Genomic DNA, 17,682 nt, shown 5'->3' with positions numbered 1-17,682 from the left:
GAGGAATCCTGCAGCCTTACCTTCAGCTTCTCGAAGCGATCGCTGAGCGATGCCACTTGGTGGTCCCGGTGGCGGCCCACCAGTTTACATAAGGCACAGATGAGCTGGTCATCAGCGACACAGTACATGTTCACCTTCTCGTTCTCGTGCTCCAGGCACGTCAGTCCGCGGAAGTGCGCGTCGGGCACGGGCTCCACCAGCCGGTGGCTGGTGAAGGGCTTCTTGTTGGGGTGGGTGGCGCGCAGGCAGCGGTCGCAGTAGGACACCTCGCAGGTGATGCAGGTCTTGACGGCGTCGCGGGGCGGATCCTGCTCGCAGAACTGGCAGGCGATCCTCTCGCCGGCCACGGACATGGTAGGGCTGTTGCGGTAGGTCCTCTCGCGGCGGCTCTCGCTGGGGGAGTTGGGGCCGCTCAGCGACGCCTTCTGGAAGCGGTCGATGATGTTCTGCAGGGTCACATTCCTCTTGAGGCCCTCCAGGCCCCGGTGGTTGAGGGAGATGACATAGCGGCACGTGGGGCACTGGAAGGCGGTGATGGGCTCGATGGACTCGCTGGAGGAGCAGCTGGACACCAGGATGCGGTGGGCACAGCTGAAGCAGAGGCTGTGGGCACAGGGCAGCAGGAGGGGGTCCTCGAATAACTCCAGACAGATTGGGCAGGTCAATTCTGACTCCAGTGTTTCCATCTTTAGTTAACACAATCCTGATTCAGCATCAAAAACCAAGGAAGGTGGTCAGGAACCTGCAAGGAAGGAGAGCAGAGATGTGAGACTACAGCTGCACTCCCGGGCTGCTCCTCTCCACCAGCAGCAGGTGCCTGGGGGGTTGGACACGTCAGCCCCACAACACCCTGACATCCTCTGCATTCTGTCAACTCCAGCCCTGCCAGGCCCCTGCCAGCACAGGCTGGAGCTGTCCCACCCCACATGGAGCAGAGCCTGCAGCCACAGCGGGACAGGAGCCGAATGCAGGGGATGGGACAGGAGGAGCAGCAGCTCCTCTCACATCTTCCAGCCCAGCCAGGGCAGGACCTGGACCATAGGGCTGGAGACAAAACCAGGAGAAACCACATGATTTCATGTTTGTGTTGGGATGTGCTGCCAAGAGTGGGGCGTGGCCATGCTGACGTTCCATGCAGAAGGGCTGCTCTGCATGGCACAGATAAACTTCTTAACATCCCCTCCAGCAGCTCCAGGCCTGCTTCTGCTGAAGGAGAAAAAGCAAATCAAGTAGTGGAAACTCTGAGTAGAGCAGGTTGGGAGCTCTTAACACCCATCCTGCTCCCTGCTTTTCCTGGCCATTGCTTTTTGGAGCAGGATGGGGAGGGCATAGCAGCGAAATTATAGTTGGCAAACTTCCACTACTGGCTGTCCTCTGCTGCACTCCACAACAGCCAGGGATACCTAAATCAACTCCAGCTGGAGGCAAACAGGCTGTATTTTTAGCTCCCTTCCCTTGCACGAGGCTGGAAAACAGCTCCCAGCAGGGAACTCAACCTGCTGCTCCCAACTCTGGTTTGCAGAGCACCAGGAGCTGCACCCCAAGTGCTACCCAGCCTCTGCCAGCATCCCAGCACATTCCCAGTCATTCATGTACTGACACAGAACCAGATGCATCCTCTCCCTTCTCACCCACCACCCAGTGCACAAGTGGTACCTCCAGGTTTCCTCAGCCAGAGCAAGGCAGGCTCTGAGTGATGCCCACTGTGGTGTCCTTCATTGTGGGTGTGAGGAGAGCCCTGTTCAGTCACAGCCACAGGGACCCTTCACCCTGGCACTGCTGCAGGAACTGACCCTGTGGGAAGCAAGGTGGTGCCCAGCCCAGCCCTGTTTTCTGCCCTGGAACATCCTCGTGTGGTGCACAGGCTCTGCCTGGGGAGAAGAGGAAAAATCCTTCCCTGTGAGGGTGGGCAGGCCCTGGCACAGGTTGCCCAGAGGAGCTGTGGCTGCCTCTGGATCCCTGGAAGTGCTCCTAGGCCAAGTTGGAGGGTGCTTGAAACAACGTGACATAGGCAGAAGGTGTCCCTGCCATGGCAGGGGATTGGAATTGGAGGAGCTTTAAGGTCCTTCCAACCCAAACCAGTCTGGGACTCCATGAAAAAAGGGCTGTAACCAAAGTGTAGGAGGATGACCCAACAGCAGGAGAGGGTCTGGCTGCTGGAAGCCCCAGGTTGCTGCTGGCACCTGCAAATGGCAAACTGCACAGGTGCCACACTGGGACATGCCCCACGCCATGCCATCGTACACATCAGTTCCACCACCCCCCCCCCAGCACACCATCTCTTCCCCACTGTCTGAAATAGGATATGCCTGGAGGAAACCCTGGGCTCTGCCCTGCGCCTGCTCAAGGGGCTTATAAAATAAATCCATTGGATATTTTGATACCTTCATGCTGAAGCAGCTCTTGCTGGCAAAATGCAGCCTTGCACACATGCACACACATTTAAAATTATTTTTCTTTTCCCCAAGAAAGACAGAGGAGAAGTTGCTGGATCCAAACAGGCAGAGGAGCACGAGGGTTCCCAGCAGCTTCCTCTGCACAGCCCACGGAGGGGCTCTGAAGGCTCGGAGCTGCCGCAGCCATGGGAAAGCAGCGGGGAGGAAGCGCTCCTGGCCCTGTTCCTGCTGGCTCTTCGGGCTGCCCTGCATCCAGCGGGCTCCCCACACTGCAGGCCTGGCAGGATGAGGGGCCCCAGGACACCCCCAGTGCTCGGGGCACCTCCTGGCACTGGGGTTGGCGAGCCTGCCACGCTGGGAGCGGTCCCTCCTGTGCCAGAGCTGGGCACACGGCAGCTGCCTGGCCCCAAGAGCCCCAGGCCCTGCTGCACAGCCCCTCCCCAGTCACTCAGGGGCTCTCTCTGCTCAGCAGCCACAAAGATAAAAAAAAAAAAAAAAAAAAAAAAGAAAGGACAAGAACAGGATTTGTTACATAGCCTGACTGAGACTGGGAAAAGAACTTAAGAATCAGGATTGGCGTGAGAGGCTCCCCAACAGCTCACCAGAACCAGCTGTCCCAGGGAGAGCATCTCACACTCCCACATCCAACTCCAGGCTTCACGTGCAGCTCCGTTGCTATCCACGGGAAAACAATGCAAAAGTTTTAAACAGCCTTTGGTTCTGTTGCTGAGGGACATTTGTACATTAATCTCATTTACCTTGCTGGGACAAGAGCTTTTACCTGTGACATATGCAAGAGGAGCCTCAGGCTGGGACAGGAGCAGGAGCCCTGTCGGAGGTGTGCAGGAGGCCCAGGAGCCTGCTCAAAGGAGTAAAGAACAGGGACAGGGACAGGAGCCTGCCCGAGCTGCAGGAACCCTGCTGGAGGTGCAGGAGCCCCCTCGGAGGAGGGAGGGGAGCCCTGCTCCAAGATGCTACACCTGGCAAAGCAGCCCTGCTGCCATCAGAGCCTTTCATGCCTCTCACTTTGATGTTCTCTTTGATGTCCAGGACTGACACAGCTCAAGGAATAGTTGATTAGATTAAAATATGCTTTCTTTAGAGTCATTAACTCACTAAATATAAAAGTTATAAAATACTAACACTGTTTATAGATGGCCTCATGTCCCTTGTGCCCAAGAGTCAGTGGCCCTGTCCGTGCTGGCCTGTAAGGACAACGTGCAGCAGCAGCAGGTTAACAACACGTGACATCCAACCACACACTGTTTGGTGTTGATCTGAGCTTTGCCCAAAACCGAGGGAAAAGGGGGAGAGGGTGGGAAATCAATGACTAACATAAATATATGACTAGTGACAAAAGAGATAGGGAAGGGCAGCAAACCCCAGAGGATGATGCAGGGCCAGTGCAGAGACAGTGCCAGGTTCCCTGGGACACAGTGACTGCTGCTTTTACTTCCAGCCCAGATGGTCTCCAAGCCCTGTGTGCCAACCTGGAGCAGCAGGAGCATGGTGAGAGTGCACAGCTTACCCTTGGCAAGTTACACCAAGGGTTCTCAGATACAAAGGTTCCCCCACCTCTTCTCCCAGATTATTATTTTCACAATATAAAAGCATTTCATCACTGCCTCAAGCTCATGGGTTTGTCAGGAGAGGTGCAGAGGTTTGGCACCAAGGGAGGAAGGAAGAAGAGACATGGAAGGAGGGATGCTGCCCACATCACCTCATCCATATCTGGGAGGGGGACATCCTGGTGTACATCACCTGAGGCCACAGGCAGCCAACCCAAAATCCACGTTTTCCTCTCGAGCAGCATCCGGGCCCCACTTTTACCCATGTTTTCCAAGTCCACATAAAATTCCCTCTGGTCTCCCCCAGCACTAACCCTAGGCAGAATTTGGCCAGCCTTCAGAGTCTCACATCAGGATATCCAGATGTGTTCAGACAAATGTTAATTCTGCAGGTTGGTATTTTCCACAATAAATATGATTATTTATTTCCCCTTCCCCTTTTTATCCCTCTTTTTTATTTTTTAATTTCCCCTCCCCCTCAAAAAAGCTCCAGCCGAGATTGCTCAGCCCCTTCCAAGAATGAGGCTTTAGAAGAGCTATGCTGCTCCACCCGTGCATTAACGAAAAAAGTAATAAAATATGGCAACCCTTTCCTTAATTGGCACGGTGACAGCAGGATACAAAATCTGGGCAGCAGTTGTCTCCATCCTTTTTGTTGTCCTCGGGAAAATGAGTTCAAAACCGGATCAGTGTTGAGGGGAGGACAGAACAGCCTGTGCAGCAGCCACATCTTGTCTGTCTCACCCCCGAGGAGCCCGGCGCAGCCCCCACAGCAGCAGGGACCCGTTCTGCACCTCCAGGGGGAGAGGTCCCCCCTCCATTCCTCTGGAAGGGAATGACCCTGCACTCCTGCCAGCTCAGCCTTCCCAACCAACTTGCCTGAATCTGCCCTTGGGATGGGCCTGTCCATGAGAAACAGGGTCCTAGGAGGGAACACGGCCCCAGCTGTGTAATCAGCAACAGCTTCTGACCTAAGGAAGGCTCTCCAGGGAGAGGGAAGGCCTTCAGGCTTCTCCAGCCAATTCATATCCACCGTTACTTATTTTTTCTGTGCTTTATTTCCATCAGCTGTGCATATTTAATACCAAATTTGAAGTTCAAAGCTGCAGCCAGCACGGAGCATCCCTCAGCCAGGCCAGCACAGAGCACCCCTTGGCCACATCATCGCCTCTACTCCTCCCTTCTGGAACACCTGAACACATCAAACAGAATTTGGCCTTTCCTCCCACCACTCCCACCATAATAACGCCACAGATTTGTCTGAGGCTTACTGAAAATCCCAGTGATCCCTCTCCCAGCTGCCCTCCCCAATCACTTTATTGCCATACTAGAAAAAGAACACCGCCTGCTGCAGTTAAACTGGATTCCCCCTATAAAAGCCTGTGTTGCTGTCCCCAATCCATCAAACTGAAACAGCATTTCCATACCAGCTTTAATTATTTTCCCAGCCAATTTGCTTGGTGCTAAAGCAAGGTTGCTCCACGTAATTCCCACTGCTCTCCCTGCATCTCTTAAATAAAGAACAGAGCTGGGAGGCTGGGCTCCCATGCAGCAGTTCACTTCAATGAGAGACCCCTGTGTGCTTCGTTCTCAAACCCTCCAGGAGAGCCACCAGAGCACAGCAGGCACTGGCCATTTGTGCTCCTTAACTCCTCCATTTGCACAGCACCTTGTTCCCTCTGGGAATTTCACCTTCAACACTGCCTTCACTGATGGGAAGAGAGCATTTTGCTCCATCACAAAATCCCTTAACTCCTGAATATCTCCTGTCAGGATCCAAGGCTGGGAAGGGCTGTCTTGGGTTTCCTACACAGGACTAAGATGCTCCAGCTAAAGCCTACGAGGTCTTCACCTCATTCACCTCCATGATGTCAGAGGGGCAAGCACCAAAGATCCTTTGATCTCCAGTGATATCCTGGTACAAGGGAAAATTTTGCCTCTTTTCTACAAACATTGCCCAGGAAGGTGACAGCTCCTGAAGTGCTTGCACAGACCTCAGCACAGCATGTGTCCACCAAGGGCTCCCAGGGGATGCGGCATTTTGGAGCCCTTGAGCTGCAGGGAGGATCAGGAAGGGATTCCCTGCAGTTTGCTCCCCAGCTCCTGCAGCCATATAGCAGGAATCATGCCATATGGATTCCTCATCAGCTGGAGGGGGTTGGAGACATCCCAGGCAGCAATGGCACACACTGCTCTCCGGAACATTATGGGGCAATTCCCACTGACACCGTGTGGGAACCTTCCCCTGCCATCTTCATCAGGGGCCTGGAGGGTGACAGGACACAAAAGGCCCAGGGCACCTCTCCAGCCCCTCTACTGTGTCAGGGCCCTGGAGCACAGCACATTTGCCTCCAATTCCTGGGGAAGAGAGCAGCTCCCCAGGGTCCCAGCACTTCCCTCCCTAATCAATGAAACATGGGGCTGCAGCAGCCAGTCTCAGGCTCTGGCAAGTCACAGCCCATGGCAACCCTCTTTCCCACATACTGTGTATGTCCGTCCATCCATCCATCCATCCATCCATCCATCCATCCATCCATCCATCCATCCCCCCTGCAATGAACCCCACAGCCCCTGCCTCTCTGCCAGCAGCTGCGCCCACAGCTCAGGGCTGAAACCTCAGCTGAAGCCAGGGGGTCACAGTGGCACCAAGGGCTGGCAGGGAGGGGCCGTGGCACTGCCAGGGGCAGCTGCAGGCGCGTGGCTTTAGCGGGAGCAGAGCCACCTTCCCAAGGCCATTGCAGAAGTGAGTGACCCCCATTCCAGCCTGGCCCTTGAGAAAAGCAGCTGGGGACTGGGCATGCCACCAAATGGCACATCCAGCACTCCCACAGCCCTGGCATCCCCCTGCCACCCCCGCAAATCGTCCCTCCCCTCCTGCCACAGGACTCCACTGCTCCAGGTCTCCCCAACCCCTCTCCTCCCTTACCTCTCCTGCAGCTCTGGGCTCTCCTGCCACCCTGCTCTGCCAGGCGAGAGACCCAGCACTCACATCTGCACCAGCAGCTCCTGGAAGCAGCCCCGCTCCCAGCTGGCTCCTGCCGGACCACACATGGCAGCAGCCTTTTGATCTGAGCCTTTCTGCAGGCGCACCCTGTGGCTCCGCATCCTTCCCCTCTTCCTCAGCCACCCCTGCAGTGCAGCTCCAGCCCAGCCTCATCCCTACCACAGCCACCAGCCCCAGCAAGGATCAGGGAGGGCATGGCTGCAGTGGCAGCTGCTGCTCTGGAATAACCTCTGGGCTCCAGAGCAAGTGATGGCTCTTATCCCCCAGATGGATGCTGCAGAGATCATCCAGCTCAGCACACAGGTCTGCCTCGCTGAGGAGGAGCGCACTGCAAGGCAAACCCCTCGGTTTCTCCAGAGGCTGGAGCAGAACAGCCAGCTCCTGTGCTGTACCAGGGGACTGGCATCCCTCAGGGTCAGCACCCCACGAGGCACACCAGGGTTATCCCCACTCCAGTGCTTCCTAGAGGACACCAAGAGCAGGACACTGGCACGACTCACCCACAGAGGAGAGGAGTTCAAAGAGATGCAGAGATGTGACCACAGTGAAAGCAAGGTTGGACTCATGGCAAAGCCCACCATGGGGAACAGCTGGGAAACACAGATCCAGACCTGGGAAGGTACCAGTGCTGCTGCCACATGAGTGTGACCATGGTGAGTGGCCAGTGCACCCCAGCAAGGAGCTGGCCCCACACCAGTGCTCCTCAGGGCCCCTCCTGCCATGCAAAAGTCAAAGTTCTGCTGCAGGGATGTTTCCTGGGGGATGGAATAACAACAGATCCCCAACCAAACAAGGGGGGATTCCCCCTGCACGGCACAATCCCATCTCAGCAAAGGCACAGAGGCCAAGAGGGGCATCCCACCATGGTGCCCCCAGGCTGGGGCATTCCCACCTGACTCGCACTGGGAAAGGAGAAAACTGAATGTGGCCAAGGGAGCAAGAGGGGCTCCAGAGGGAACGGGAGCTGTTGTGTGAACCAAAGGCTCTGTCACGTCCCTGCTGGCCCAGGGTTGCCCTGTGTGCCGATGGAGCTCCGAGGAGAACGTGTAACCCCCAGCCCATGGGAACACACGCTGCTGATCCATGGCTTCAATCCCACTTTGCAGCTCAGTGCGGCAGCAGGAAAGCAGCAATTCCAAGCCCCTGGCAGACCCCTGCCCCTGCTTGGGGGCTGTGCATTCACCCCAAGCCCTGCCAGCCTCACTGATGCTGTGCATTCACCCCGAGCCCTGCCAGCCTCACTGCATGGGGCTGTGCATTCACCCCAAACCCTGCCAGCCTCACTGCATGGGGCTGTGCATTCACCCTGAGCCCTGCCAGCCTCACTGCATGGGGCTGTGCATTCACCCCGAGCCTTGTCACTGTCCCCACCAGCGCCCTCTCCAACCTCCCTGCCCCAAAGCGACACGGCACTTCCCAGAGATCCCACAGGGCCGGGAAATCCGAGGGCCATTGTGCTGCTCCGTGCAAGGTTAAATTTATCTGCACAGCTCCTTGGGCTGCATTCCTGGGAGGCTGAAAGGATAAACAACACTTCCTGCAGGAACTAGAGACAATGGGGGGATAATTAGCGCTAATGCCCAGTGCAAAAACAAACCAGGTAGCAGATATTTTGGACTTTTCCACCCTCCTTCCAAGCTCTGCTCCCCCCGGCAATGCTCAGAAAGTGGCACTCAGCCTGGCATAACTGGGCTCCCGGGGCAGCTCAAGGAGATCAATGATTTAAAAACAGGAAAGCTGCTGCCGCCGAGGGCTCAGCCTGGTGCAGGGGACAAGTCCGGGAGACACGAGTGTCCCAGAGCCAGCCCAGTCCATGCACCGAGGGTCCCAGCAGGGCAGGTTGGGAGGCGCAGCTCCCAGCCGTGCCCCGAGCGACCCCCAGCGCTGGGGAAGGGACCCCCGGCACTCCCGCATCCCTCCAGACACCTGCTCTTCCTACACCACCTCCTCTTCAGTGCAGCCAGCGCTTATTTTCAAACTACAGCACTTTTCAATCCTTTTTCCTGCCCCAGCCCCTCGGGAGCGCTCCGCAGAGCTGCCACTTTTCCCAGTGCTTCTCCCGGAGCTGCGGAATGACCCAGGGCTCCCCGGACACTTTTCCAGCGCATTACACAGGTCATTTAAAGCCTTTCAGGACAAAATGCTCCCACGCCCTGGGGTGACTCAAAGCCATTAGCATCTCTTTGGGGAGGCCTCTCCACTGCTGCACAGAAGCACTTTTGCCCGTCATCTCAAAATAAAATACATTTATAAACAAAAAAGCACCAATTCCCCTTGGCTCAGCCTCCTCCTGCAATATCCCTTGTCAAGGGGCTGGATCTCTAGAAAGAGGAGGAGGAGGCTCCAGCACACAGAACGGACAGCTATGGCAGAGCCACTGGCTGTCCCCATGTCCCATGGTCTGCTCTGAATGTCACAGTGGTGTCCTTCACACTTTATGAAGCACATCAAAGGATGATCCACCAGCAATACCTCACTGCATCCTCTGGGACCAGCCCCAAGCTCACTCCCCCAGCCACCCGGGAGGGTTTCCTGAGCCAGGGACACCAGCGCAGCCGTGCCACTGCAGGACTTGAATTCCCATGGCTCATGTCAGGATGGGGACTGACTGCTGAAGGCGGGCACGGAGCTCACAGAGCCGGGGGAGAACCATGCACCTCACCCCATCACCCCACAGACCAGCCTGTGGCAATGGACCAGGGGACAACCCCGAACCCAGCACAGGCTGCATCCCAGAGCACACTGAACAAAAGTCCTCCACCAGCTGGGTGGAGGACTTGGACCATGCTGGTTGCCTCCACCACACTGCATCTCTCCAAAGGTCTCCTCCCTGCTCTGAGGGGCAGCCAAGGGAATTTTGGCAGCATGTAGGAGCTGTGGATGTGCCCACCATCCCTTTCAGCTCTGCTCAGCTGCAGTTCAGGACATGAAGCAGGGAACAACAAAGGTAATTTCCTCCTGCCATCCCTGCTCCCTCCCTGTGGGCTGCCAGAGGGAGGCAGAGGCTTCTGGCAACAAGAGGCAGGCCACAGACCATACCTGCTCTCACACACTGGTAAGTTCTTTAATGATCTAAAAGGAACCCAAAACGTTCCAAATTTTGAATTTGTCATGATCACAGACGATTCCCGAGCCTCCCTGGGGGTTTGACACACCAAGGTGTTCCCAAGAGCACCTGACACTCCTGATTCCCTGTGGGAAAGGGCTGCGGCTCCACAGACAGGCAAAGCACACACCTGCTGGGGAATGACAAGTGGGCACAAATTCCTGCGGTGCTGGAAGGAGCAAAGCACTCTGCAGGGTCACTCCAGGACTGACCACAATGGTGGCCAGAGGCTTGAGAAAGTACTGATGGTAGCAAAAGAGTTTAAAAAAATCCACCTTAAAAAAATTAACAGTGCTATATGTATAGATATATATTCAGTCTGGCAGGCCCTGGTCTGCCTCATCCAAGGGCTGGAGCACTGAGCAGCACCACAGCCAGCAGTGCCAGCAGTGCCAGCATCACAGTGTCACATTGGGTGCCAGCATCAGCACGACAGTGCGGGTGGCAGCCTGAGCCAGGACTGCATCCAGCCAGAACCCCAGCCTGCTCCTTAGAGGAGTGTTGAGCCAGGTCACCCTGCAGCTCAAGACCCCCCCATATTCTTCCACCCAGGAGGCCCAGGGGGCAGTGAATGAGAGCAGCTGCCCACAGCCCCACACCCTGAGCTCAAAGGCCGGTGCTACTGCCCCAGCCCAGCCCTGCTGGGGTTATTGACCCCCCGAGACCACCCTTCCCTGCCTCACCGCATTCAGTCCTGTTACACAACCAGGTTGGTGGGGTTCTTTGAGGATCGTCCACAAAATGCATTTAAGCTGCTCTGTGTCTCTTTGAAAAAGAAAGCTAATTTATTCCTCAATCTTGCTGCTGTGCTGTCAGAGGATGCTGCAGGCTGCACCATGGAGTGGACAGCTCGCACATTGTCACCTCCCTTGTGCCCCCACAGAACCCCACTCCAGCCAGGCCTCTGCCTCCTGCCTTGAATGCATTTTTTCCCCTTCACTCAACCAGCTGGGTTTGTGTAGTAGCCAATTTCCTGCATCTGCAAAACGAGAAATAGAGTGAGCAATTCATTTCTCTCTGAGACACAAATCTCAAGTTATAAACAATAATGACATTTCGCAGAGGCGTGGAGCTCTTTCATTTTGGAATCCCACGGAAAGTGTGTGAAGCTGGGGGATCCCTGACACAGCTGGCACACAGACCTGCTGCATGTGTTCCTGCATGGATGCAGCACGAGTCCCTCGGATCTGCCCTCAGAGTCTCAGTGATGCAGCAAGTTTCTACTTATTTCTCACACTGACTTCTCACAAGTCTGTGGGTTTTCCTTCTCTAGCAGCATCACCAGACAGTGGGATTTATAAAATACAGTTTTGAGACCTGAGAGCTTGCAGCATCCAACTGGCAACATCTGTAAAAAAATCCCAGAAAAATCAAAAACTCCAACTCCTCCAAACAAAAAAAAACAAAATAAAAAACCCAAACACAAAACAAAAAAACCCCACACAACTCTCCCCTCCTCTCCCTTCAGTCACTCTACTGAGAGTAAAAACCTCGGAAGCTGTTTAACCCACACAGAGACAGCAGCGTCCCCATTCATTCACAGGCTGCTCTGGCTGAGATTCCATTGCAGCCGGATCCCACCCGCACCCTTTTCCTGTCCAAGGGCGGAAATCCCACGGGAAATGCCCAAAAGGAAGCAAACCAGATGCCACCACCCAGAGACCTGGCGGCAGCACTGGGCTCCGGCAGCAGCTCCTCACTGGGCCCTCCCAGCCACCTCCCCTTCAACAATAAACACTTTCCAGCAGAATCACCACAAGCCTTTCAGTGGTGCAGTGTCCCCTCCCCAGTCTTGGGCTCTGGGAGCAGTCACTGGTGTAGCACCAGGGGACATTTGGGACAGCCCAGAACCCCTATGAGCAAACATGCACAGAAGGAAGGATCATCATTTAGGGGGAGGGAAAGGGGCACAGGGACATGATATTTAGGTTGGACATCAGGAAATGTTTTTTCATCCAGCAGGTGACTGAAAACTGGGACAGGTCCCCCAGGGATGTGGTGATGACCCCAAGGCTGCCAGAGCTCATAATGCACTTGGGACAACACTCAGGCAGATGATGAGATTTTTGGGGTATCTGTGCAGGGCCAGGAATTAGACTTACTGATCCTGATGGGTCCCTTCCAACTTAGCCTATTCTATGATTCCATGAGCGGGGTGACAGCAGCACTGAAACTGGGGGAACTCCGCCAGCAGAGAGATGTCCCCTGCCCTCCTGGCACCCAGGGCTCTTCAGGTTTGATTGCTGGGGGAGGAAGCCAAGCCCACAGTGACATGGGGATCAGTGAGCTGCATGAAGGCTGACTGGCACCACAGAGCTGAGACTGCGTGAAAAGAAGATAAAAAGTGGTCCAGCCTGACCCCCCCCGCCAGCATCCCAGATTTTTGTCACCCAGCCCCATTCCCACTGGAGCAAGCCTGGGGTCCAGCATCCCACTCCAGTCCTTGCTGTGTTAAAAGGCATTACTGGGGGCTGCCTTCCTCACAGCAGCGAGCTGGCAGCCCCAGAAAACAAGGGCAAGGGTGTCCCCACCCTGGCCACAGGACCCACCTGGCCCCAGGGCAGGGGGCCAGAGCAAGGCAGGGTGATGGACTGCCAGGGAGCACAATTGGCTGTTTCCTGAGAAAGCACAGCACATCCAGAGGCACAAAAAGGGCAGTTCTGCCACTGGCCGTGCTCCCTGGGCCCAGGGCTGGGACAAAGGCAGAGAAAGGGCAAACGCTGAAGCCCCCACATCCTGCGGATGCTGGCAGAGCCCCACCACTGGCACCCCAAAAGCTGCAACAATGCCTAGCTCTGCCCCACATTCACCCAAGGATGACACAGCCACAAGCTCCCGGCTCAGCACCGTGCCCCTCCCTGCACCCAAGGATGAGAGGCACATCCAGGGCCGCTGGCACAAAGGTCCAGAATGTTTCCAGCGCTGTGTAGGAACACACACAGGCGCCCAGGATCCGAGGGGTGAGACGCTCTCTGCACGCCACTGGAGCCCCCCGCCCTCACACAGCACAAGGCGCCTTTCAGAGCCACACAGACACACCATTCTCCCGCTGCTGACCTCCCTGCCCTGGCATTTTTGGGACCCAGGCTCCTGGCGTTGGAGGCAGCAGCCTGAGGCCGGTCATCAGCATCCCCACGAGGGTGCTCCGGGTCGGAGGGGCTGCCAGGGCTGCCCGTTCACACCAGATGATGGCACTCATTAGGCTGCAACACACTCGCTTTCCAGGCAAAGAACACTAAAAACAAGGGAAAGCAGCAACACAGGCTCCAGCCTCCCCAAGGCCTTCTCCCTCTCCAGAAGGGAGCTCAGGGGAGCAGCCACCCTCTCCTCGCAATGAGGGGAGCACCAGCCTCAGAGGGGTTTCAATCAGGCTAAGGTGGGTTTGTTACAGAAGGCATTTGTAATCAGCAGCAGCAACTCCTTCCAGAGGAACAAAATAATCACACTGCTCATCAGCTTCCTTTAATGAACCAGCTGTGCAGCCTGCAGACAGTTCTTGTTCCAGCATCTCTGATGGGACAGCCTTGGTCTCTCCAGAGATCAGCCTTCAGGATGCTCCAATGCCCTAAAGCCAGGGGTTGACCCAAGAGCTAAAAAGCTCAAGGCTCTCCTCCACACTACAGAAGCCACAACTGACAGCTCAGGAACCCAGCTCAGAAACACCTATCTGTCCCTAGAGGGGATGGAGCAGGAGACAACATAATCCTGGCTTTAAAAGTAAGTTATTTATCAATCTCACATGGTCCCAGGGCCAATCCCACTCTGCTCACAAACAGGCACACACACCGATACACACCTCAGAGGCCAGCACAGCTCACCCGGTGCATGCTTTGCAAGGCAGGGATTTATCACCCACTGCAGCTCCATTTCTTTTGCAAAGCAGCACTTCCAAACCAGGCAGGCCGTGGGCTGTGCACAGGCACGGCCTCGCAGCCGCCATGGAAGGCTGCACAGGGCACAGACCCAGCTCGGATGGCAGCAGCCGGCACATCCAGGGCTCTGTAGGCACCTGCCTGAACCGAGACAGCTGCTGCTGTCGTTGGCATCAATTCATCCTTCCTGCTTGTAGTGCTATTGCACTTACTGTCTTTTCCCAGGACCGTCCTCAGGGAACATCCCCTCGGTGTGAGGGTGTTCCAGCACTGCTGCTTGGGCCAGCCCCCCTCCTTCCCTCCATACTGTGGCCGGTTTTACTACCCCTTGTTCAGGGGCACAAGCCAAGCCTCGAGTGTGCTCCTTGAAGGAGAAATGCAGCAGAGACAAGCTCAGCACAGAGCCCCTGACACCCGGAGGAGCAGAGGCAGCTCTGCACAGCCCCTCCAGCACAGCCTGAGGGTCACTGCCCGCTGCAGCCGGGGTACAGGAGGGAAGGGCACTGCAGAAGGGTCCGAGAGCACCTCCAGCCTACACTCAATGCCCCCCGGCAGGTCGGTGGCACCTCCCACATTTGCCCGACACTGCCCGATGATGCCCCCCTGCCACCCGGGAGCCAACAGCGCCCTGCGCTCCGCCAGGCACCGCTGCCAGCTCCCACCCGGCTGCGGCAGCTCCTCCGGCAGAGCCGGTCTCCTTGAAGCCGCCTTCCGACAACAAAAGCCGAGCCGAAACCTCCGGGCTGGCTGGGGAGAGCTGGGCGGCAGCCAGGAAGGGCAGGAGCCATTAACGCCGGCGTGTCCGGACTTGAGGGAATGACGGAGCAAGCAGAGCCATCTGCCCTCGCCGGAAACTCCGCAGACCGCTGGGCAGAGCGGCCCTTCACCGCGCTCCAGCTGTGCTCCAGCCCTCGCCAGCTGTGCGCATCGGGGCAAGAAACCTGCGGCCGGGATGGTTTTTTGAGGCAAAACGGGAAAATAAAGCGCGAGAACGAGGTGTCACTTGGGCGCGTTTCCCAGCAGCCGCAAGCAAACACACTCGCTGCCGGCTCAGCAGTGACACCCCAAAGTGCGGGCAGTACCCCGGAAACGGCTCCCGACCCCCGGTGTCCCGGGGGGCAGCGCTGGCAGACCTCCCACACGTGGCCGTGTCTCTCCTCTGCGGCTTCCGAAGCGCCGGTCTCGGAGCCCGCTACCGATTAAGTTCCATGGCCCGGGAGTTCCGCGGATCCCAGCCGCGCTGGGGGAAGGGGTACGGGGGGGCCCCGGAGGATCGGGGCAGCACCGGCCCCGCACCGGCTCTGCGGCAGCGACGACAGCCCGGCACCACAAACCGCCGGAGCCGGAGCACGGGCACGGGGCTGGGCGGCCAGAGGGATACGACCCTCTCCACCGAAAAACCCGGGGCGAGGGGGAAGGCAGGGGCATGACGGGGTGGGCGCGGGATCCCCAAAGCCGCGGGCGGGGAGCCGGGAGCCGGCGAGTTCGAACCCCCTCCGCCCGGAACGCAGCGCCGCTCCCCAGCGGGACGGCCCTGGGCGAACCGGGGCAACGGGAAGGCCGCGGGAAGCGCCGGGCGGGGACAGGCCACCCGGGTCTCCCCGCCAAGCGGCGGAAGGTGCCGGAGCGGGCTGGCAGACGCACTCGGCGACGGGGAGAGGCGATTGGGAGCGGATAGAGCCTGCGGCGGCTCCCGGGAAGGGCGGCAGCTCCCCGCCCCGGCACTCGCTGCAAACCCGCGGGAAGGGCCGCGCCGGGGCCCCGACGGCCGGCTCGGTGCTTCCTCCCGCCCCTGTACCTACCGGTGGGTCGCGGCATTCCCTCCCCGACTCGGTGCCGCCTCCCGCCCCGATGCCGGTACCTACCGGCGGCCCGCGGGAGCCCCCCCGGCCCGCCCCAGCGCGCCCGCCCGCCCCGGTGCCGGCGGTACGTACCGGCGGCCCGCGGGAGCCTCCCTGCCGCTGCCCGGGCATCTTGGAGGCGCGGGGACACGGCGGCGGCGGCGGCGCGCGCGGGGCGGGCGGGGCGGGGCCGGTGCGAGCGCGCGGCCCCGCCCCTCCCCGCGGCCCCGCCCCGCCGCAGGTGAGGCCGCGGCAGCGGCGCCGGGAGCGCGCACGGGCCCGGCGGGAGCGCGCGGGGCGCGGGCACTGCCCGGGGACAGCGAGTGACCCGTGGGGACAGCGAGTGACCCGTGGGGACAGTGTGTGCCCCATGGGGACAGTGTGTGCCCCGTGGGGACTGCCCCTGGGCACAGCGTGTGCCCTCTGGGGACAGCGTGTGCCCCGTGGGGACAGCGTGTGCCCCATGGGGAATGTGTGTGCCCTGTGGGGACACAGCGTGCCCCTCAATGTGTGCCCCTTGGGGACAGTGTGTGCCCTGTGGGGACAATGAGTGCCCCGTGGGGACCGTGCCTGCCCCTGTGGGGACAGTGAGTGCCCCGTGGGGACAGTGCCTGCTCCTGTGGGGATAGTGAGTGCCCCGTGGGGACAGTGCCTGCTCCTGTGGGGACAGTGCGTGCCTTGTGGTGACTGCCCTGTGGGGACAATGTGTACCCCGTAGGGACGCTGCGTGCCCCTCAATGTGTGCCCCGTGGGGACAGTGAGTGCCCCGTGGGGACCGTGCCTGCCCCTGTAGGGACAGTGAGTGCCCCGTGGGGACAGTAGCTGCCCCTGTGTGGTCGGGCAGTGTGTGTTCCGTGGGCTGGGGACACTGTGTCCTCCATGGCATCGGGGCACTGTGTGTGTGCTACCTCAGGCAGGGGACAGTGCATGTTCCTGTAGGGTGGGGGACACTCTGTGCTCCCCTAGCGTGGGGGACACTCTGTGCTCCTGCGGGCTTTGGGGCAGTGTGTGTCCCTGTGAGATGTGGGGAACTGCATGTCCCATGCGATGGATGGCACCGTGTGTTTATGGTGAGACTTGGTACCTTGACAGCCTTGGCTCTTTCAACACATTTATTTTTTTCAAAGTGAAAAATGAGTTAAATGGGGTTTTCACCACCAGGTTCAGCATCACAAAGGGACGTCCCACCCAGCGTTCTCCATACAGCAAACCAGCTTTGGGTGAGGTTGGATTGTTGCGTGCAAAGTGCATATATATATGTATCCACAGCAATAACATCAAAGGGAAACATGGGAGGGGGAACCCAGAACTGTAATTTATTCCTTGGTAATATGGGGACATGTGGCACAGGTTATTTATATTTGAAGGCTGCCCCGAGTGTAAAATGAGCCCTCTTTTAAAAATAAACATGAGGGAAAATACACCCAGGCTCCTGGTGCGTCTGAAGGTGAGGCCAAGCTGCCGGCAGGTGCTGGAGGAGGTGCTGTGAGCCGGGAGCAGCAGGAGCCTCCTCTGTGCCCTGAGTGCCTTCATCCCTGCACACACACACAGAGGAATGGTGTTTGTTGGTCCGGGTGGACACTGAGCACACAGCAGCCGTCCTGCAGTGGCTCTCAGTGAGACAGGACAGATGCAAGGCCCCTGAGCAGCCAAGGCTGCCACCACCACCGTGGCTGGCCTGGTTCTCACCTGGTTCACTGTGCAGAGGGATCACAAATGCTTGCTTCCAGCAGGGTCTGACAACAGGGGGGTTAACATGCACCATGTAGTTATTTATCAAACCCCATCTCTGACTTTCTAGCAGTGAAAGCACAGCACAGGCAGCTGTGGCCAAATCACAGACTCTAGAGCTGTCCTGGGACCAGCCTTTGTCTCTGTACCTGTGCAGAGCAATG

General features: G+C 57.9%; 1 protein-coding gene across 2 annotated transcripts in view; it reads right to left on the bottom strand.

Annotated features, from left to right (window-relative positions):
• MID2 (midline 2) overlaps window positions 1–15,990 on the bottom strand; it is a 63,335-nt gene extending 47,345 nt beyond the window's left edge. Inside the window, exons 1-2 of one of the 2 annotated variants that reach the window (XM_030272745.4) lie at window positions 15,881–15,990; window positions 21–742 (exon numbers count right to left, since the gene is read on the bottom strand). In XM_030272745.4, the coding sequence (XP_030128605.1) occupies window positions 21–686 (666 nt within the window). In that variant the 5' untranslated portion in view covers window positions 687–742; window positions 15,881–15,990. Of the gene's footprint in view, window positions 1–20; window positions 743–15,811 lie in introns of both variants that reach the window. The other variant, XM_072929204.1, reaches the window with a different exon arrangement.
• Window positions 15,991–17,682: the final 1,692 nt, after the last annotated feature.

This window comes from Taeniopygia guttata, chromosome 4A, assembly GCF_048771995.1.
Source record: "Taeniopygia guttata chromosome 4A, bTaeGut7.mat, whole genome shotgun sequence".
Taxonomy (NCBI): Eukaryota; Metazoa; Chordata; class Aves; order Passeriformes; family Estrildidae; genus Taeniopygia; species Taeniopygia guttata.
This window is presented reverse-complemented; position numbering and strand designations above follow the sequence as displayed.